This window comes from Cibotium barometz, chromosome 1, assembly GCF_041138505.1.
Source record: "Cibotium barometz isolate CiBa-2024 chromosome 1, ASM4113850v1, whole genome shotgun sequence".
In the NCBI taxonomy this organism is placed as follows: Eukaryota; Viridiplantae; Streptophyta; class Polypodiopsida; order Cyatheales; family Cibotiaceae; genus Cibotium; species Cibotium barometz.
The window spans coordinates 19,003,468-19,026,870 of NC_141046.1; the positions used below are offsets into that span (position 1 = coordinate 19,003,468).

Sequence of the window (23,403 nt, forward strand, 5' to 3'; positions counted from 1 at the left end):
CCGTGTTTTGCCTATGGGACTGTCACACCATAGGGAGACTCGTGCCTGGAACTGTGTCTTACCTATGGGACTGTCACTCCATAGGAAGACCAGGTTTTTATGTTTTTATGTCGTGCCAGTTTTGTGCCGACAGATATTTTGTACTTGTTCCATGAACGGGAGATATGTCCATGTTACTATTTGCACATGCACACATATTTTGTACTTGTTCCATGAACGGGAGATATGTCCATGTTACTATTTGCACATGCACACATATTTTGCATGCTTGAAACTGTTTTCGCATGACATGTATTTGTGTGTTTGCCTGTTTGACGTGTTACTTACTAAGCGGGGACGCCTGCCAGTGAGTCGTGAAGTCTGCTCTGTATTCTGACGAGCTTTAGTGCATGTGAACAGGTGGTAAGTATGTCGCACATGTTGTTTTTAATATTTTATTCTAACCCCTTTGTTTTATAAGGTTAGGTGTTCACATTCACTTATATGTGGGCACCCCCTTTGGGCACCCACTTAGGGGCCAAGGTGGGGAGCCCCACTTTAAGTGAGTGTGGGGGTGGGCATGGGCACCTACCCAAACTCCCCACCCACATGCAAACGTGGGTATCACCAAGTTAACTTCACTTTTATTTTATTAAAAAAAGGGCTCTCTCTTCAAACGTCATCATGAATCGCCTCCATCCTACGTGAGACAACCGGCGACGCTTCCCCTCTCTGCTGGCGACTGAACTTGCAGCAGGCGGCTGCCATCTCTCCCTTTACTACTGCACGTACTCTGTCCCCAAGCGGCTGGCTGCAACTGCACTGCAGGTGGCCGCCATCTATCACTGTACTGTTGCGCATACTCTCATCCAGGTGGCTGCGCAGGCTGCTGTGTACCTTCTTTCAACGTACAGCCTCTGGCGGCTGTACGTTCTGCTCCTACAGGCGGCTGCAAACTTGAAGGCTGCGCTGTTTTTCTTCTTCTACACACAGTCGTGGGCCACCTTCAACAGGCTCTGCGCCTTGTTTACAGCAAGCTGCGCCTATCCTTCAGCAGGCAGCTCACTACAGGCTGCTACGCAGGTTGTAGCCAGGGGGGGGTAGCACACCAGGCGCTTCCTAAGTGGCTGTTTCTCTCATCCTCTCAGGCGGCTGAACCTTCATCAGGTGGTTGCGCCTACCCACAGCAGGCAACTACACATACTTCTCTTTCTGCTGTTGTATTCCTCCCTTGCAAGTGGATGTTTCTCTCTCACAGCAGGCGGCTGTGTCCTTTGTGGTGGTACTTGTCTTGGTGATTCTACACGAGGCAACTATTTCTTCAACAAGGGTGGCTTCAAATTCTACACAAACACCACAAGTATTGGTTTTCTATCAACCATCTACAAGTAAGTGAATTTCAGATTTCAATAAAGTATTTTATGTTTAAATCTGATAAGGGATTCATCCCGCTCGGCCAACACCCGTTTGGTGCCGGGTTGTCCAAGCTATATTGGCGAACCTCGGTCCAAAGGTGCTGAGATCGGGAGAGCCAGGCGTTAGTACGAGAGCGCCTGTTTGTGCGTGGTCTCGGAACACCAGTGAGGCGCTCTCCGTGGAGTCCAGTGAAAGCACAGGACCGTAGAGATTGGACCACACTAGTGGTCGTTCTGCTTCGAGCTTCTACATCGAAATTCAAGTCTTTTTGTTTGGTACTGTTTTCATATGTACATGGACATTATCTGGTTCTTGGAACCCATGGAGCATTGTATTTATTAAATACTCCCAATAAATATATCATATATTGAGGGGAGGGTCGGCCCGTTCCGGCCCCAGTGCTGGTGTCCATCTTTCCATTTCATTTCATTTAAATTTCAAGTTGTTTTAAGTTGTCCATTTCAAATTTGTGGTTTTAAAGTTGTGCTATTAAGCGTGTGGGTGTCCAACGGAGTCTTTCCCACTTGACGGGATCGGTTTCACCAGGAACGCCTAGAAATACATTATGAGTTTCATACTAGAGCTCCTCATGTACCAACCACTCAATGTTCTATTGTACAAGGTAATCTTGGCTATACATTTAAGAGACTTGGATTACACCCAGTCAGCCTCTACCGCCAAAGATGCTATACTACAAAGATCAGTTTATGCGTATCTCAGCGGATGGATTCATACAGAGACCTGGATACATGGATGTGTACATGCCTCACAGTGCTCGAGTGGCGATTGGCCAGCTCAGAGTGTCATCACACCAGCTTGAGATTGAGGCAGGTAGGGCAGCACGGATCCCTAGAGCACAGAGGATATGGAGACTATGCTAGGAGGAGGTTGAGAGTGAGGAACATTATGTATGCAGATGCAGAGCATATAGTGTCATTAGAGAGAGATACACCACCATCTTCAGTGGACATCCCTCACTCTGCCAGATCATGGAGTCCGCAGACCAGCGCAAATTTGGCCAGTTCTTGTTGGAGACACAACACCACAGAGAGACACTGATACGGACTCATACCATAGGGAGAGGTGGGCGACAACTCCAGCTCACTGATTTCTTCTAGAGATCTATCCCAGTGCCTACCCTGACACAGGAGGGGGTTACACTTCAACGCGCTGCGGACCTCCAAGCCAGACGGAGACTGAGAGCACCAGGCTACCAGACTCCCAGACTACTTCAGAGGGAGATCACAGAGATACGGGCTCGACATCAACACCATATCCAAGAGCGGCTAGCTCACTTACACTCACACCCAGAGATCATGCTCCGAGGTAGTTTTGCCTCGCCGTCGCCTATGTATCACATATTACACCCCCATTATGGTACTGGTTGGAGCTAGACAGATCTGCATTGCATTCTTGTATACCCTACGCATATAGGTTGCATACTGAGCCTCTAGCAGTAGTGCTCCATCCATCACCCCCCCCACTAGCTCAGTACTTTCATACTTTATTTCATGTTCATTTTGTCCCTTTTTTTTTTCTGGACATCCAGAAGACATTGACAGTTGTACATTGATGTGTCTCATAGGTCGAATTCGACCTCTAGTAGACGTTAATACAGCTCTCTCTCTCTCGCCTATACCAGAGAGAGATGACAGAGATCAGAGCTCAGTTTCACAGAGAGGGTGCGGAGCGACTGGCTCGCTTCAGAGCACACCCAGGCATGTTCTTCAGGGAGCTGTGGACACCCCCTTCACTGATGTATACCATTTTATACCCCCAGTATGGTACAGGATGGAGCTAGCTAGGTTGCATATCATGATTGTATACTCCATGCATATAGCTTTGCATTCTCCTAGTAATAGAGCTCCATCCCCTGCACACCCAGATTCAGCTTTTTTATTCAGTACTTTTTCATTTTGTTGGGATGACAGAGGATACCCCATACAGGTACTCCGATTTGTCTCATAGGCCGAGTTCGGTCTTTTGGAAGACATTAATAAAATCTATCTTTCTTTCTTTCTTTCTTTCTTTCTCTCTCTCTCACCTGTCGCCTTTTCCATTTCGCCTGTGTCCTCTGCTCTGCTCCGCCATTTCGCCTGTGTGCCCCGCCCTTTTCCATTTCGCCTGTCTGCCCGCCTCTCTCATTTCGCCTCTGCTCTGCTCGCCATTTCGCCTGTGTGCCCCCCTTTCCCATTTCGCCTGTCTGCCCCGCCTCTCTCATTTCGCCTCTACTCTGCTCGCCAGTTCGCCAGCTCGCCTTGCCGCACAGTTCTGCTGGCAATGGCCAGTCTATCTATGCGTTAGGCTGGTGGCTGGGCCCCCTATTCCCACCCACCCACCCACCCAGCCACCCACCCACCCACCCACCCTTGCTCAGGCCCCCAAGGCAGCAGCATAACTCTCTCTCTCTCTCGCTTCTTCCATGGCTTCCCCCTTGCGCAACCCGATGAAGGCGACCTTTATGGTCACAAACAAGAGGATAACAAATGTGGAAAAGGAAATGAAGGAATGGAAGGCAGAGATGGAGGGATGGTGGAAGGAGAAAGCCAACTTTCTCCAAATGGTATTCAATGAGGGTAAGCGGTGGAAAGAGGAGAAGGAGGACCTCTTAGCGGAAGTCAAAGACCTTCACGGGGAAGTCAACACGCTCAAAGGCGTAATTTCAGCTCTTCAGAGGGAGCTTGCAGAGGCCAAGGCAAATGGTGGACTTGAAGACGGTGAAATTCAGCCATCTATGATAGAAGAGCTCAAGGTTATCAAAGAACAAGTACGGGCAATTAAGGAAGAAGAGAAGCAGCATGAAGCAAAGACTTCCTCATGGGTGGAAGTCATCACCAAGACGCAAAAGAAGATGGATGAAGCGGAGAAGTGGATAGAGGTCGCCAAGAAGGGTAAAGGTAAGGAGATAACAACCCCTACACCTACAATCATTAACATGACTTTGGAAGAGGAACAACGAAGACGTACACGTGCTTTGCATGTGAGGATTACCGGCCTTAAAGACAAGGATAAAGTTGAAGAGGAGGTGAAAGAGCTTATGGTGTTGATGGGGATTGATAGTCCGGCACACGCAAAAGCTTGGAGAGTGGGCAAAAAAAGCGGAGGCAACGGGGAAACATCAAAGGAAAGAGCTCTCATACTTCGCTTCCCCTCTATTGAGGCGAAGAAGGAGTTCTTGAAGAGACGACCCACTTTAAAGAATACAGGCATTTTTCTTGGTGATGATCTTACTCTTTCACAGCTTGCACATATGAAGACCCGAGAATATGCTGTAAGAGGGTGTAAGAGAGAAAGGCAATAACAAGGACAGTAGCTTGGGCTTGTTAAAATTACAACAATGTGATGAGCTATGGTGGATCAAATGCTAGAATCAACATCATTAACAAAGTGATTAGATGATAATTAAGACGTGATATTAGTGAGTAATTAACTAACAGCTTAATGTAGGCATGGATAATCAAAAACCAGCAAATTCTCATTAGGCCAATGCCTCAATTTATAGAGTTTACATCCAAGCATCTAATCCCACTGATTTCTCCTTGATTCACTCCACCTCTTTTGCTTGATTCTCTCCACCTCTCCCAGAATATCTCCACACCTCCTAAATCTTCTCATGCTACCCTTTATTCTCTCCCAGTAGATTCTTCTCACCTTTTCACAAGTTCTCTCACATTTACAGATTCTCTTTTACATCCTCTAACCAAGGGCTTGTTCCCACACATACCCTATTCACTTGTATATTTCAACACCTCCCCTCAAGTGAATAATCTTAGCACACCTAGACCCTATACCAAGTTTCCCTCTTACTTGATAGTCCGCGACCAGTGCCTCAAGTCCCTAAACTCATAGTCCTTGACACTCTCTCTCTCTGTGTCCAAGGCTACTACAAGTGCCCGCGACCTTGACTAAAGTGCTCACACATACATCTACCACGTGGCCTACATCATCGGTGGCTCAGAGGTGGTTTTACTTTGTTGGGGCAGGTTACATTGGGTTGTGGGATTTCTCTCTCTCTCTCTCTCTCTCTCTCTCTCTCTCTCTCTCTCTCTCACAGACATGGCACACATATTGCAGACCCACAGACATGGCACACATATGCAGAGGGTCTATACCATGCTCCACAGCAGCCACCTATACCTCAGCCAGAGGAGCCTCGACCTACCACAGCTAGCTTCTTTACCCACTCGATGGTACAGGAAGCTATCCGCCGCCTACAGCATGGACGGGCCGCCGACCATATGGGCCTGCAGGGTGAGCATCTCATATATGCAGTAGATTCTTTAGCTCCTTTTCTTGCACACCTGTTTAACAGGGCACTAGCAGAGGGTTTGCCTGCGGAGTGGACGATGCACACCATTGTGCCGATTCACAAAACAGGGGATATGCTCGATCCGAGCAACTACAGGACGGTTATGGTTGGCCACGTGCTGGCCAAACTCTATGGTGCAGTGCTGGAGCAAGAGCTTAGCTTATATGCTGAGCGAGCAGGTTTACGCTCATCAGGGCAGGCAGGCTTCAGGAGAGCTTTCTCTACCACTGACCATGTATTCACTTTGAGATGTATGATTGATCAGGCCAGAGTGAGGAAGAGAAAGCTCTATTGCTGCTTTGTGGATTTCCGCAAGGCATTTGACACAGTACCACGAGAGAGGCTCTTTCAGCGCCTGCAGTCTCTTGGCATACCAGCAGATATGACATGGGGCATCTATGCATTATATGAGCAGGTTTTTGGGCGAGTCAGATGTCCAGGAGGTATGTCCGAGACTATTACTAGCACCATTGGTGTGAAGCAAGGATGTCCACTTTCCCCCACGCTATTTGGGTTATACATTGATGAGGTGGCTGACTTCATTACACGGGGAGGCGGAGATGGAGTTGATTTAGCAGGTACCTCAGTACATATTATGCTCTATGCTGATGATATTGTATTAGTGTCCGAGTCCCCGGGTGGTCTACAGCAGCATCTACATGCACTCGATGATTTCTGCACACAGAGGGGTCTTACTGTGAACCTTGGGAAAACCAAGGTTATGGTCTTTCATACATCGAGACAGGGCAGGAGTCAGCTGACATTCACTCTCGCAGGATGCCAGGTGGAGGTGGTGACATCATACGTGTACCTAGGGGTTACCTTCTCTGCAGCAGCCACACGCTTTACCATGGGTTCAGCAGCCAGAGCTAGATTGACACGGGGATATGCAGCATTGGCTATGCTAGAGAGACAGTGCCACCAGGCGCATTTTCAGGAGCCCCGGACGAAGGGGTGGCTATTTGACACATTAGTCACACCGGCATTGATGTATGGAGCAGCGGTATGGGCGCCAGGCCTTGCTACCCATTGGTGGACACAGATAGAGAGACCACAGGCCCTCATGATGGCACGCATGATACGCAGCAAACCGTCAGTACCTCATGACATTATCCGAGCAGAGTTTGCTGCGCCTCCTATGATGGTAGAGGCCATATTTCAGACTATATGCCTGCTAGACAGATTCAGAGAGATGCCACAGGACAGATTATCATACAGAGCTTTTCAGGCATCTAGACAGTTGGCTGAGGCAGGAGACAGAGGATCATGGTATGCACAGGTCACACATTGGTTCTCACAGCATGGCCTAGACATGGATCATCTACCACCATTCCAGTATGACAGGGATGCACCACATATCCGTCTCTCTCATAGTGAGAGGAACAGAGTATTGAGACAGGATCTATGGTAGCTCTATACACGAGAGACATGGATATCGCCTACACAGCCTCTTCCACCGAAGACGCTATACTACAGAGATCACTTCATGAGTATCACTGATGATGGATTTATAGAGAGGCCTAGATACATGGAGGGCTTTTTACCACACGGCTCTCGAGTGGCTATTGGTCAGCTCAGAGTTTCATCACACCGATTGGAGATTGAGACTGGCAGAGCAGCACGGATCCCCCGAGAGGAGAGGGTATGCAGATTGTGCAGAGAGGAGGTGGAGAGTGAGGAGCATTATGTATGCAGATGCAGAGCATATACAGCCATCAGAGAGAGATATCCCATTTTATTTAGAGAGCCACATTCCCTACGCCAGATCTTTGAGACAGCAGACCAGCGCATACTGGGGAGATACATTCTAGACATACAGTGCCACAGAGAGATATTATTACAGGCTCAGACAGCTCCAGAGGGGGGGCGACAGACACAGATTACTACATTTTTTCAGAGATCCATACCCCTCCCAGCCCCTACACGGCAGGGAATTACTCTCCAGAGAGCAGAGACACTTAGAGCCCGCAGGAGACAGAGGACACCTGGCTTTCGGACACCACGCCTATACCAGAGAGAGATGACAGAGATCAGAGCTCAGTTTCACAGAGAGGGTGCGGAGCGACTGGCTCGCTTCAGAGCACACCCAGGCATGTTCTTCAGGGAGCTGTGGACACCCCCTTCACTGATGTATACCATTTTATACCCCCAGTATGGTACAGGATGGAGCTAGCTAGGTTGCATATCATGATTGTATACTCCATGCATATAGCTTTGCATTCTCCTAGTAATAGAGCTCCATCCCCTGCACACCCAGATTCAGCTTTTTTTATTCAGTACTTTTTCATTTTGTTGGGATGACAGAGGATACCCCATACAGGTACTCCGATTTGTCTCATAGGCCGAGTTCGGTCTTTTGGAAGACGTTAATAAAATCTTTCTTTCTTTCTCTCTCTCTCTCTCTCTCTCTTAGAAAAGATGATCCGACTCCACTTCCTTTGGAGTCTCCATGAAGTTTGCCGATGTCGTTCCTTCTCCACTGGGTTTGCTGTAGCAGTCTCTTGCCATGTGTCCTGGCTTTCCACAGTTGTGACAAGTGAAGGTCCTTCCTCCTGCTCTGCCTCGTCCTCGTCCTCGTCCTCGTCCTCGTCCTCGTCCTCGAGAGAATCCTCCTCGGGTGAAGAATGCTTTTTCTTCTCCTGTTGTTGAGTCGAGCCATTTCTTCTCTTTGCCTCTGCTCTCTTGCTCTAGTAGAGCTCCTTCTATCTCGTGTAGCTTCAATTCAGGTACATTCTTTAGTGTTGCTACAATATTTTCATATTCACCTTTGTTCACACTCTTCAGAAGCACAGCTAGTGCCTCATCATCTTCTACCTTTTTGCCAATAGCTGCCAGTTGTTGCTTAATGCTTTTATATCTATTCAAGTGTGTGATTAAAGGTTCACTTTCCTTCATATCTAATTTGTAGAATTGCATTAACAGATTTATCTTTGAATTTTTAGCTTGTGTGCCAAATAATTTATTGAGTTCATCCCATGCATCTTTTGCCCATTGTATCCTTGTGATGTGATGAATGATTTCATCATTTAAACTGAGTGCAATAAGTCCCAATGCTTTTTCATTCCTGCTCTTCCACTCATTTTTCCCTCTCACCTCTGGGCATTCATCTCTTCCCTCAACTAGCCCCCACAGATTTTTCCTCATGAGCAGATACATGGTTTTTGTCTGCCATGTGTAAAACTGCTCCCCATTAAATTTCGCTATCTCTTGTGCTGTACTCATGATGATGTGAAGGGGGTCTTATCTCTTGATCCAATTTCAAGATTCAAGGGCAGTGTCTACTCTTTTACAACTCAATCTGGTGTTTAAGAGATGATTACAACAGATTTATCAACATAAAATCACCAAAAATTACATTAAATCAAGGGTAACCAATTTGTACGGAATGGTTGGAGTATCAAACCATCTCCGAATTGAAATCTGAAGTTATAGGGATCTGTATCAGATACCTAATGGTTAATTTGAACCCTCAATTGCACCAAAATACAGTGATTAGCACTGATTAATCATTGATTAGCAAATTAATCCTCTGTTTTGTGTGCAAAAAACAGAGTATGCGAGGAGCCCAGATCTGAGGTCTTAGAGTTCAAATGAGCTCAAATCCTTTCAAGGCCATCAATAGCAATTAGTCTAGTAGAGAATTAAGCCAAGAAACACAAGATTTGACCAAACATTGAATGCTTAATCTCTGTTTTACCAAAGTCACCTGCAGATTTGATGAAGAGCTTGGATCTCACTGTAGACTTGATCAAATCAAATTCTGACTTCACCCGCTTGTAGAGCATGCTTGAAAACCCCCGAGGCTAAGAGGAATTAGATCAATTGCAACTGGAGCAGACAAAATGTCAAATTTTCTCAGAAAAACGCGATTTCTCCTAGATGCGCCAACGGTTTGCGCTTCTGATTCGACTGGCTGGAGCACAAATGAGTTGGCTATGTTGGGCTAGAAGGGTTTGGGCAATGGTTGAGCCTACAAGGAGAGGGAGCTCCTCCACTGGCTGGGAGTACAGAAAGCTTCTTGAAAATAACTAAAAATTTGATTATTTCCTAATTATCTACTAATCCTAATTAACTAGATAATGGGCTCATAAACTTGATGGATTCTAGGCTTGGCTCTGATACCATGTTAAAATTACAGCAATGTGATGAGCTATGGTGGATCAAATGCTAGAATCAACATCATTAATTACGACATGATTAGTGAGTAATTAACTAATAGCTTAATGTAGGCATGGATAATCAAAAACCAGCAAATTCTCATTAGGCCAATGCCTCAATTTATAGAGTTTACATCCAAGCATCTAATCCCACAGATTTCTCCTTGATTCACTCCACCTCTTTCGCTTGATTCTCTCCACCTCTCCCAGAATATCTCCACACCTCCTAAATCTTCTCATGCTACCCTTTATTCTCTCCCAGTAGATTCTTCTCACCTTTTCACAGGTTCTCTCACAATTACAGATTCTCTTTTACACCGTCTAACCAAGGGCTTGTTCCCGCACACACCCTATTCACTTGTATATTTCAACAGGGCTCTCCTCAAGAAAACGCACAAACTCTGAAGTAGAAGTTTCCTCCACATGTACCAAGAGTGCCACCAAAGCCTGCAACACCAAAGACCCCCTCTGCAAAGGAGCAAACCCACGGGAGAGGAAAAACGCAGCAAAGGAAGCTGCTGTCCTGAAGAAAACAGGCCGCCTATGTCCCAAACTCCACGTGGAACAGAAAACACTAGTCAAACAGTACCAGAAGGCTGTTGTGATGAAGCCAAACTAAACGGCGCAGAACCAGCAGGTTCAGTCCAGAAAACGCAGCAAAGGAAGCTGCAGATCTGAGAGAAAAACGCAGAGGCAAAGTGACCAGGTTCAGTCCAGAAAACGCAGCATGAAAGAGCTGCATATCTGAAAGGAAAACACAGAGAAGGAGGTGCTGAAAACAGCGCTGAATCTGGGGCAGCAAAGAGGTTGCAAAACCAGGAGCGATGATACCATGAAAGAGTGCACAGAGCAGAAGCAGAGTGGCACTAGAATGTGCTGATTAGAGAGTGCAAGAGAGAGAGAGATATGGAGAAAACTATGTTGAATATACTGACGCAAAACAATCTCAAGCAAGAGACAATACAAGTCTCATAAGTGAGCAACTAGGAACACACCATGTGCATTGCCCCTTGTAAATATAATTTTCATTGTGGACATCTCCATTTCACCAATTGTGAGCAGCCAACTTTCTAGTTGGCTGTACATTTGTGAAGTGGCAAGCTATGGAAACTGTGATGATGCCAATAACTAGAAGAGACCCCTAGATTTCTTGTGGATTAGAGGCAGCACAATATGTGAAGAAAGATAGAAAGACTCATTTGCAGGGGAGACAGGTTTTGAAGAGCATTTAAGCTTAGCATAGAGACAGCTAGGGCAGAGACAGGTTTTAAGCTTCAATGAAGACGGGTCATGATTCACTATGAGGATGATGAAGCATAGAGACAACTACTGGCGGAGTCATAAATACTTTCATGTGAGCCTGTACACATGATATTCTGAAAATGCATGCATGTGTAGCAGGCATCATAGAGACATAATTTCATTTGAGCATCCACATGATATTCTAGAGATAAATGCATGTGTGGCACGTATGCATGTACGAATACAAATGTGATGAAATGCTAATGCATGTACGTACAGCCTCACGGTCAATTGAAAAAAAAGGACCAAATTCAAACATGATATAGACGTAAATTTTTATAAAGACCTAGGGTTTGTGGGAAGTAAACATTGTTACCATTGGATGCCAAAGTCGTGCATCAGCAGGACGCGAGTGAGTTCTCTGGTGGCATTGAAGTCGGTCCAGTCGATCCTGGCTTTCCCATTTGGTGTGAAGGAGACGTAGTGGTTAAAGGTAGGGTACTTGGACGCAAGAAAGGTGAAATCTGGGGGGTTTTCTGCGTACTTGTTCCGAGGGTGCATGGTGGCCTTTTCCCTCTTCCTCTTTCTCGAGCTCGTCTGCTGACTACTGGCGCTCGCCATGGATTCTCTGTCCAAGAACTCTGTCTCTCTCTGTGCACCGTAAATATGCCTTGCTCACAAGTTATTTTTGAATGTTTTTTAACGGTTTTTTAATACTATAATATCTTTTTCAATCTCTCATTTTTGGAAGCTTCATGCTTGGCACTCTCCATGGAGAAGCATGGAGAGCATTGGTCACGATTTCAATGGCAAGGCGATCTCTCTCTCTCTCTCAAAAAAAGAAGAACTTTACATTGCATCCTTCCAACCCCACGGTCTGCACACAAAACATGGATTAATTTACTAATCAGTGCTAATCACTATATTTTGATGCAATTGAGGGTTCAAATTAACCATTAGGTATCTGATACAGATCCCTATAACTTCAGATTGCAATTCGGAGTTGGTTTGATACTCCAACCATTTCGTACAAATTGGTTACCCTTGATTTAATATAATTTCTGGTAAAATTGTGCTGATAAATTTGTGATAATCATCATTTTACATTTAACCCTCGGTTAATGCCTGTAAATCTCACTCAAATTCAAGACTATTCACAGCCAGAGTTGCATTTGGGAATGTGCATAAGAATGAATGCTATACGCATTATGTATTGGGCACATTGCATCTGTGTAAAAATAGGATCAGACACTGCCCTTGTCCAGAATAAGGCAAGAGGTAAGACCTCCCACATAAATTTGGGTTTGCATTGCATAATAATATAAGATAAACATCATAAGCCCAAAAGCAGTATTAGCAAAATGGTTAAACATGTTGCTCACATGGAGCAAGAAGACCTGAGTGACGGACAAGCTCATGGCCCCAGCCATGAAAGAAGAAGAACATCTCCTTCCAAGAAGAAGATCCACACCAAGAAAATCTAAAGGAAGCATTGAAGGAAGACATGGACACGAGAAGAGAAGCTGCCCCAAGAAGACAGAAAGAAGAGACGGACGCGTGAAGAGAAGCTGCCACGAGAAGAAGACTGAAGACAAGAGAAGATGTGAGGCTCCAAAGAGTGAGGAGCCATGTGAAAATCTTTTCTGAGAGAGAGAGAGAGAGACCCCACAACCCAATGTAACTAGCCCCAACAAAGTAAAACCACCTCTGAGCCACCGATGATGTAGGCCACGTGGTAGATAGATGTATGTGTGAGCACTTTAGTCAAGGTCGCGGGCAACTATAGTAAGCCTTGGACACATAGAGAGAGAGAGAGAGAGAGAGAGAGAGAGAGAGAGAGAGAGAGAGTGTGTCAAGGACTATGAGTTTAGGGACTTGACGCACTGGTCGCGGACTATCAAGTAAGAGAGAAACTTGGTACAGGGTCTAGGTGTGCTAAGTGAACTTGAGGGGAGGTGTGCTAGACACTGGTCGTGGGCTATCAAGTAAGAAAGAAACTTGGTATAGGGTCCAGGTGTGCTAGAGAGTATTCACTTGAGGGGAGGTGTTGAAATATACAAGTGAATAGGGTGTGTGCGGGAACAAGCCCTTGGTTAGAGGCTGTAAAAGAGGATGTGTAAATGTGAAAGAACCTGTGAAAAGGTGAGAAGAATCTACTGGGAGAGAATAAAGGGTAGCATGAGAAGATTTAGGAAGTGTGGAGATATTCTGGGAGAGGTGGAGTGAATCAAGGAGAAATTAGTGGGATTAGATGCTTGGATGTAAACTCTATAAATTGAGGCATTGGCCTAATGAGAATTTGCTGGTTTTTGATTATCCATGCCTACATTAAGCTATTTGCTAATTAATCACTAATTATATCTTAATTATTTATTAATTACTCACTAATTACATCTTAATTATTTACTAATTACTCACTAATTAATCATTAATTACATCTTAATTATTTACTAATTACTCACTAATTACATCATAATTATTTGCTTATTACTCACTAATTACATCTTAATTATTTGTTAATTATGCACTAATTATATAATAATTACATCTTAATTATTTACTAATCATGCACTAATTATATCTTAATTATTTACTAATCATGCACTAATTACATCTTAATTATTTGCTAATCATGCATTAATTACATCTTAATTATTTACTAATCAGACACTAATTACATCTTAATTATTTGCTAATCACGTACTAATTACATCTTAATTATTTACTAATCATGCACTAATTACATCTTAATTATTTGCTAATCACTTTGTTAATGATGTTGATTCTGGTATTTGATCCACCATAGCTCATCACATTGCTCTAATTTCAACAAGATATTCATGTGTTGAACCACATAAGGAAATGTGTTCTCAATTGTTAAAACAACAAAGGGTTTAGGCAGAAGGTAAGACCTGAACTTCTTGACTGCCTCTGCAAACGTGAGAGCCAACATCATTTGCTCAACATTTAGAGAACTTCTCTCAGCCTCTAACATCACCTTGCTTGCAAAGTAAACTAGACACATAAAAGTTGTCTTTGGATCCTTTTGTATTAATATAGCACCAACTACGTGAAAGCCAACACTTGGACAAACATAGAAAACCAAATCCCACTAGGGTGGCATGATGATTGGTAAAGAACTAAGCATGATTTTTACCTCACTAAAAACTTTCTCAATCTCATCATCCCATGTAAAAGTACTCTTCTGAGTGAGTCTTTGGAATCGTGAAACTATTTGTGCAAGCAAGTGAATAAATATGGCAAGCTACCTAACCTTTTGAAGAAATGTGACCAACTACTTTGTATTTGATGGAGATGGGAGTGCTAAGAGATCTTGCACTTTTGACGGATCAACCTCAATACCTTTGTTTCAATTTCTCTCTTTAGTTCCTACATTTATCGATTGTAGTGTCCCTAGCTCCTGTTTAGCTTCCCTATTTTGAAAAGTAAGGCCCATAACATTAAATGAACTCTCATTGTCATTGCTAAATGTTTCTTCCTCAATCTTAGTGGTTGAGTATTCACTAGTATCTTCATCTACTATGGTCATATCTCAAATCCACTTCTTTACCCTTGCACATATCAGAGGTGATTTTCTTGCTTGAAGGCCCCTTAGATCCATATGGATTTAGCACCAACATTCCTGTTCTCCACCTTTTATCTACATTCATGGCTATGAGCCAAGGCTTTTCTAGTATAATCGGGTAGCCCTCCCCTTTGCTAGAAATTACATACATGTCAACTTCTAACTACTCTGCAAAACAGTGACTCTCACGTCCTTAATGACACCCAAACACTTTATTCTAGAGTTGTTGGTCAAAGTTACCTTGAATGTGGATGGAGAATCGACCTCTAGACCTAGCATTTGCATAGTCCTCTCTGACATTACACACATTTCGGCCCCTCCATCTACATACACCCTTGATATCTTATGACCCTTAACCCAAGCATCCAAAATTGGGACAACATCTTTGTGCGGATTGGATTTGATTACATTTATAGGCCTGACATGCTTTTTCTTGGGGATCTTAGGGGTAGATAGTTTTGCCCATTACTTCCTCAAAAGAAGTAATAACTCCAAGAGTTGTGCATAAGTAATATTAGGCTTTTGTGAAATTAAATAAACGAATAGATTATAAGATTTGAGATCCTTGCCGAAAGGAAAGTCTTCCATAGTAATCTTTTGCTTAGTCTTCTTGGTTTTCTTAATTCTCTTGTTGCTCTTGTCTTCCTCCTTGGCTTGGCTTTTCTTCTCTCTCATGGTCCCCTCCGAATCTGATACTTTGTCTTCCATATGTTGAGCTCTGGTCCCCTTGACTGTTAGCATGGCCTCCAATTCTTCTCTGGGTTCTTTTTCAAGTGTGTTGAGGCCTAACATATTGACCACTTGATTTTATGCTAACACATTGACCTATTGGTGGTGGTTGTGGTGCCGGTAGTACTAGTGGAATCGCAACTGCCTATTGTGGTGGAGGCACATCTCTCAGAAGTAGTTGAGGGGGTCGACACATTGGGTACATACCTCCTTGAGGTCTTCTTGGATATGGGTAGTTATGCATCCCATGCCTTGGTTCATTACAATTATAGCAAATGAGCTCTTGTGCTTGCCTTCTTGGTCCTCTTCCAGCCTCTTGTGGTGCTTGTGGTCTAGGGTTTTGCATCAAGTTGAGGTTCAAGCTTTCTAATTGTTGGGTTAATTTATGGAGAAGCTCGTGTTGTGAGGTTTCAACAAGTGGTGGTGGTGCTCCTAAGGCCACTGATTCTCTTTATGGGAAGTTAAGTGTTGGAGCCTCATAAGTGTCTTCCTCTCTCCTTCCCATGTCCAAGTCCAATCTAGGCCTATGTGCCTGATATCTCAAATTTTTATCTTTTTCCCTAGCCACCCTAAGTGCCTCTTCAAAACTAGTACAAAACTTGGATTCTACCTTACCCCTTAAAGGAGGAAATAAACTAGTAAAAAACATGTCTCTCTTCAAAAAGTTTGGTGCTGCTTCTTCAGGTGGGAGAGGAACTCCATCTAGTCCACAAATCCTAAAAATTAGTTTCATACCTTTGAAAATCTTGGAGAGACTCCTGTTGATGTAGGAGCATTTGCTGCTGCCATAATCCTTCTCGAGTATCTCCTTTTCCATATTTTTGTAAGAATGCTTGGCGGAGGATCTCCCATCCATCCTTGGTAGCCTATGAGGAAGGGTGACATACTAGGTTCTAGCTTCCTCTTTTAGAACAAGGGGGAAAGCACTAACCTTAATATCATTAGTGTCTATCTCCAAATCATCCCAGGAATTCTAATGCATCCTAATTGGGTTTTCCATGAAAATTTGGGAAGGGGGTAGCCATAGATGTAGTTTTGGAAAGATGAAGAAGGATAAGAAATAAGATGTGGAAAACAACTTTTAGGACATCAAGATGAATAGAAACACATCAAATGTGAGCTCGTCATTGAGAAGGGACCAAATGAAAGGCTCAAGTGATGCATTGATTTCTCCCAACCGCTTTGCTCCAAAGAGAAATGCAAGGCATTCCTGGAAATTGGCTTTGTGGCTTAGAACCACATGAATTGATAAGACTGGAATAGGTTGATAAAGATGATTTGGCCTAATTGGCAAATTAGGGTGGTTCATCTTACTAAAACAAGCCTAATTGATAGAGCAATTGTAAACTGAAGGGGCTTGGAGAATAGTACTCAGTTGGGGACACCCATTTATAAGGGGGTTCTCTTGAAAGGTGGCCACTATCACCTCCTAAGAGAACCACACTCAGAAAGACAAACACTAGAGAATTCTTGATCTTAAAACAAGCACAATGGAAGAACCAAACAAAGGCATCCACTTCATAAACACACACTAAAATCAACTCACCAATGAAAACCAATGCTTGAAACCAAGCTTGCTTATTAACTAATTAGTTAATACCCATGCAAAATTTGGTGCCCATATTAGTGGTTGGAGATAAAGTACATGGAGAGGAAAATTTGTGGGCTATACACTAATCACATATGGATGAGTTACACATACCTATAATGGCATTGGTAAGAACCACATGGTGGAGAAAACACCCCCAAGGCACTAGCACATGGGTTGATAAGTAGAGATTTGTAGAGAGCTCGGGTGAGGGAGTGAGCATGGGTTGATAAGACTAAGGACTCTATGATGGCATGGGTGTTGGGAAGAAGGAGGTGAACATAAGCTTGAGGGCTAAGGAGAAAATAAAAAAGATGTGTCCCTTGATGGTGATATATGGCCCCTTTTATAGGTGGAGGAAGACTCCCTTAGCAAATATATAAATGGTGTGAAAGTGGTTTGATGAAGAGGTTGTAATTGGAACAGGTCTTAGTTGTTGCTAGGTCCAAGGTCATGGAGGAAGATTCCAAAAGATATTACAATTTTCCATTTGAGCTAAGGTTTTCCAAGGTCATATTAAATAGGTGTGGAGTGAAAACATTGCAAAGTGGGGAGTTGGATTGTGGGTAAGAGAAGAAGTGAGGAAGAGGTTTGAGCAAGCTGTCCAACAATTTTGCAAGCTAGTATTTTAGCTGTAACCAAGATGCTCAAAAATTCAAATCAAAATTGCCTACCCCAAAACAAAAGTCTTCCAAGAGGGCCTCTTCATTTTTGCATTCTTTATTTGAAATTTATTTGAAAGATACTTTCTTAGTCACTCACCACAAAAATAATAAGGCATGTGAATACACATGGTGTATGGACTTAGCACTTTAATGCAAGGTCAAAGTAGTCCCCGCTTGTAAGAGCATGTCAGCGCTCCCTTGTATCCATCTTAAGCAAGATATGCATGCACCTCCCAATAATATTATAATATTAGAAAATATTAAACTATTCACTCACTACATAATAATGCATATCAATAACTAAGGTATGTCTCCCACCCATTCTTGACTTCATTTTGTGAGTCCTATTGGCATGCACTTGGTTTGTCAAGAGTTATTCATGAATACAAATATTTTTCCTTAATAGGTTGAAAATTATTTCTCTAGATAAAACCACCCAACAATAGAAATGAAAATACTTAATGTACATATATATACATAGATGTAGGGGGAACATAGTGACGTGTATGATAAATAACAAGGAAAAAATGAAAAATATATGAGATTTTTACACAAGTTATAAGGTTTAAAAAAATACCCATCGTAACAGGGTGTGAAATAATTGCAAAGAAAAAGATTTCTATATAACATGTCTTAGTGCTAAACCCAAGGAAACCTTATCGAGATACGTGAGTACCATGTGCATGGCTATGGTGATGGAGGTGAGTTGTGCTAAGGTGGGTGAAGTCTATGCACTCATAATGATGAGAAATTAAACTAATTAAGCTTTAGACTCAAAATTAGTTAGGTTACAAGATTGAGACTTGTACGCATAGAAAGACTTGAGAGCTTGCTTGATTTGATTGCTTAAAAGTGACCCCTTTTATATGAGTTGAGTTTAACTTAGCTTTGTTAGCTCATTTGGGATATTTCATACTTGCTCATGGGATGGGTTGCTAGACTATCACTCAGTCCCTACCTTCCTTGTGCTCCATGGAACTATATTTCTCAAAACCCCCCCTCCCCCCCCCCCTTGGTGCCATATTCTTAGGTGACTACAAGATGGTTGGATGTGAGGTTTATAACTCTAATACTCCCTTGGGTGCTTTATTTTCTACTATAAGGTGGCAAGGTTTGGTTACAACATGTCATCACCCCCCTAGTGCTAACATAGCTACTTAAGCTGGTAAGGTGTGGTGGAAACAACAGAATTGAGATGAGATGGGTGTCTACTCATGTGGTGACCCCTTTTTACATGTAGGCTAAACTATAGGCTTGGGTAGTGAGATTTATTAATATAGATCTTAGAAGAGTTTTTCATTGGGAATCTCCTCTTTTCTCGATGGAGACTCCATGTAGTTGACTTCTTGGTTCTTAAATTTATAGTCCTCTTCTTTGTGTCTCAGCTTCTTGCAATGGTCACACTTTGGCTTGTGCTTAAGTCTACATTTGCTTTAGTAATGTCCCATCCTTCCACAGTGACAGCATTTCTTGGTTGTTTTGTTGAAGAGCGCATGTTGCATAGTTGTGCTTCCTTACTTTAGCTCTTTTTATTCTTTGAGAAGAGAGGAGACACATCTTTCAAAGGTTGGCTTTGGCAGATTCTTTAGTGTAGTCACCAATGCATTGTAAACTTTTGGCATGCTTTTTTAAGAGAATGGCTAATGCATCTTTATCTCTTATCTTGGCATCTATTGTATCTTTATCTCCTATCTAATGCATCTTTATCTCCTATCTTGGTATCTATACCATCTAGTTGTGTGATTTATGCTTTTCATCTTACTAACAAATTGTGCTAGTGACTCAATGAAATTCATTTCTAGCCCGTAGAATTCAATTTTGAGATGAATTTCTTGATTTTTTTACTTTATATCCAAACACTGAGTTACATCTTTGGCATTATCCTTGTGATCAAAATGGTGAATGAGATTAGGCCTCAAATGTAACCCAGTGTGAGTGACACTGCATGATTATCTTTGTATACCCACTCATTAGCTTTATTATTAGGTGTATTTTCCTTAACCATGTTCCATAGCATTTTGTACATTAAAGCGGTATTTCATTTGTGTGTCCCAAGCATGAAACCCATTCCTAGTGAACCTATCAACTTGGCTCATTGTGCTTAATGCCATTTGTGAAGGTCTTACCCAAGTTTACGCTTAGGTAATGTCTAGTCACTTACAATGCGACAGTGATAATGTAGTGAAATATGCTCAAATGCTTCGTGACAATATCCCAAATTCCAGATGATGAGATTTGATGCTTATACAAGGCTAATGAAACCCAAAGGTTCTAATTTTGACCCTTAATTAGATCAATTTTTGCTAAATAGTTACTAATAATAGTGTTTAAGCACTGAAAATGGAGAATATTGAACTAGAAACTTAGAGGGTTTAATTGAGCTTACCATTAAATTTTTTGATGGGTCTTATTGCATAGCCTTGTTGTCCTTGATGAGGACAAGTGTCTTATGATTTAAAAAAATAGCTCAACAATCCTAAAAATGCGCAAATTTACATTGAATTAGGCGACTGGTTTTTCACTTCTTGTGCTCGCACTGGTTTCCCCTCAACCAGCTCCTCATAAATTCAATACTATGGATGGAATGAGCTCAAACTTGAGATTTAGTATCCTTATATCATTCTATAGGCACCCCTAAAAGGAATCAGGCCAATTCAAAGTTTAGGCGATGAATGTCTTAAAATACCAGTCAGCTGTGCATTTCTACACAGTGTGAGCTAGCATTTCTAATTCCATTGAGGAGGAGCAATGCCTTGAGGTGTGTTGAAGATGACCCTAAAAATGGTGGAGCGTATAGGAAATGCCAAGCTTTAGAAACTATGCACCACAAGTAGAGATGAGAATAAGGTTTGGAGATAAACTAAGATTAGTGCTTAATGTAGTGTAATTAAGCGAAAGAGATGAGGAAATGTGTTGGGAGAGTGAGAGACTTGGTGGATAGGCTCATACATGGCTATGGTGATGGAGGTGAGCTATGCTAAGGTGGGTAAAGCCTAAGTGTACTCATAACGATGAAAAATTAAACTAATTAAGCTTTAGACTCAGGTTCAATTAGGCTACAAGATTGAGACTTGTACCCATAGAAAGACTTGAGAGCTTGCTTGATTTGATTTCTTAAAAGTGACCCCTTTTATATAAGGTAAGTACAACTTAGCTTTGTTACCTCATGTGGGATATTTTGTTCATGTAGCTGTTTGCTAGACTGACAATCACTCCCGACCATCCTTGTACTCCATGGCACTATATTTCTCAACAAACCTCACATAGACGATGTGAGAAGAATCTTGAGATATGTCAAAAGCATGGTAAACCATGGACTCAACTACTAGTGTGAAGATGAGTTTAAACTTCATACATTTTGTGATTCAAATTATGTAGGTTATCCATCAATAAGAAGAAGCACCATAGGCATGTGTTGCTCAATTGGGAATTGTTTTATTCCCTGGACATCAAAGAAATAATGTGCAATAGCCTTAAGCACTATAGAAGTAGAGTATAGAGATTTAGCATAATTAGCATGTGAAGTTACATGGATGCAACAAATCTTAGGACATTTGGAGATAATATTGAAAGAGCCAATGCCTATATATAGTGATAGCACGAGTTTCGTTCATTTAGCAAAGGACCCAATGTTTTATGCTCGTATAAAATGCATTGAGGTACATTGAGGTACATTATCACTTTATTAGAGAAAAGGTTCTAGATGGTCAAGCTGATCTAAGATTTGTGAAGATTTAAGATTAGAATTGTGATGAGACTAAAGATCAGATTACTGACATCTTCGCCAAAGCATTGGTAAGAGAGAAGTTTGAAAAGTTTTGAAGACTACTTGGAATTAAAGACATAACATCACCTCAGCTTAAGCTTGAGGTGGAGTGTTAAAATGCAAGCTCAAGAGAGTGTGTGAACAAGTTCAATATTATGTGGGATTAATACTTTTATTTAGCTTTATTTTTAGAGAAAAGCAAGTTTTAATTTTTGGAGGAAAGCGAGGAAAGAGATTTGCTTTTTTGTAACTTGTATATATATGTTTGTCAAGTGCATAATAAAACAAGTGTAGAAGTTGTAAATTACTCTTCCTCTTCATATAATAAGAGGTAAGTATGATTTGTAGTGTCCATTTTCAAACAAAACCAATCTCGTCAAAATTTGAAAATCTAAAAAAGTACCTATTTATTTCGATAAAAAAACTATAGTTTATTTGATTTGACTCTCCAAACTAACCTCCCACAAATTGTTGATGATACAAACAAGCTTGTGGTCAAGAAAAGGATGCAAGAAACATATATGGTCTTGTCCATATTTAAAGATGTGGAGTAGCTTAGACAAAATGAGCACATGGTTCTATGGGAGTATGTATAAATTACCTTGGGTAGAGAGATTTCAACTAGGTAGTTGAAGGATAGGTTTAAGCATCTCCTGATGCTTCTTATTAGGTATTGAAGGTCAGAGGAAGCAGTATAACAATAAGCAATGTGCTTAGAGTGTAGATTTCTGTGTGATTGATTTACTTACTAATAGGTGTGGTGACAGGGTTTCATGGAGTGCAGCTATGGAATGTTCTTTTAAATGATCATAAAAATTAGAGAAAAGTCATGCATTTTTGCTTTGGTTCATGGAGATTTTGTGCCCAAAAGTTGGATTGGTTTTGAATCTTGGAGGTGGAATATGGCCTTGCACTGAAGGTAGTGCTCTATATTCGTCATCCTTGTCTTTTTATCGATAAGGACAAGGATATATGTGATGGGTATTTGCATCCTTTAATAAGGAGTCATTTCAAGGATTTTGAGGCATTAGGCTATTTGATATTTTGGTTTTGAGTTTAGTAATTTTATGAGTAGAGTCTACAACTCATTTATAATTTGGCAATGTTATGATCGTGGATCATGTGATAGGTTTATGGGAATATTTTTAGTTTCTACTTCAATTAATCTTGGTATTTTCATGGTTGTGAAACATTAAAAAACCAACATTAAGGAGCCTTCACATTACATGTTAGGTTTGAGATTGAATGCATCATTGCTATTACTGCAGACTTAGATTCTTTACACTAGCTTGAAAGCCTTGACATTAATTTAGTGATCTGCTTACGAGATGAATAGATGCTACTTGGGCATTACACATCAAGTCCACCAACAAACTAGCAATCAATGGTTTGGTTGAGACGAATGGCTAATATAATCAACCTAGCCATGCATAAGGGACCTACCAGGAGTGGATCTATATAGATCTTACATGACCTCTCTAACCAACCTTGAAAAGTCTACTTGGGCATTACACATCAAGTCCACCAACAAACTAGCAATCAATGGTTTGGTTGAGACGAATGGCTAATATAATCAACCTAGCCATGCATAAGGGACCTACCAGGAGTGGATCTATATAGATCTTACATGACCTCTCTAACCAACCTTGAAAAGTCTACTTTTGGTTTAAACAAGTCGACATACTTTTGGTACTTCTTGATCTCTTGTAAGATGACTATGTGTACTCTTCTTTTCTTATGAAGTGGCTTTGGAGGACACTTTGGAGGAGGTTCTTGTTAGTGATCCAATTTGGAAGAAGTTAGCTTTAATAAGTGGTGATGAAGAACCCAAAATTGATGACCTTGAGGTTAAGAGGTCCCAACAACAAAACTAAAGTATGCACGCTGTCACACCAACCTAAGTGCTAGGGCTCTTCATTTGTGACCTTGTTGGATGCATAGTTGTTGAAGTACAATGAGAAGGAGG

The 23,403-nt window shown here is 42.0% G+C and overlaps 1 protein-coding gene across 6 annotated transcripts in view; it reads right to left on the minus strand.

Annotated features, from left to right (window-relative positions):
- The window catches only part of LOC147641686 (uncharacterized), a 75,668-nt gene extending 63,695 nt beyond the window's left edge, over positions 1–11,973 (minus strand). For 3 of the 6 annotated variants that reach the window (XR_015265923.1, XR_015265922.1, XM_086798507.1), the window contains exon 1: positions 11,480–11,973. Coding sequence is in view for 3 of the 6 variants with exons in the window: in XM_086798507.1 (XP_086654633.1) it covers positions 11,480–11,724 (245 nt within the window). In the remaining 3 variants the exon portion in view is untranslated. The remainder of the gene's footprint in view (positions 1–11,479) is intronic. The other 3 variants (XR_015265921.1, XM_086798512.1, XM_086798490.1) reach the window with 1 other exon arrangement.
- Between the last annotated feature and the right edge of the window lie 11,430 nt (positions 11,974–23,403).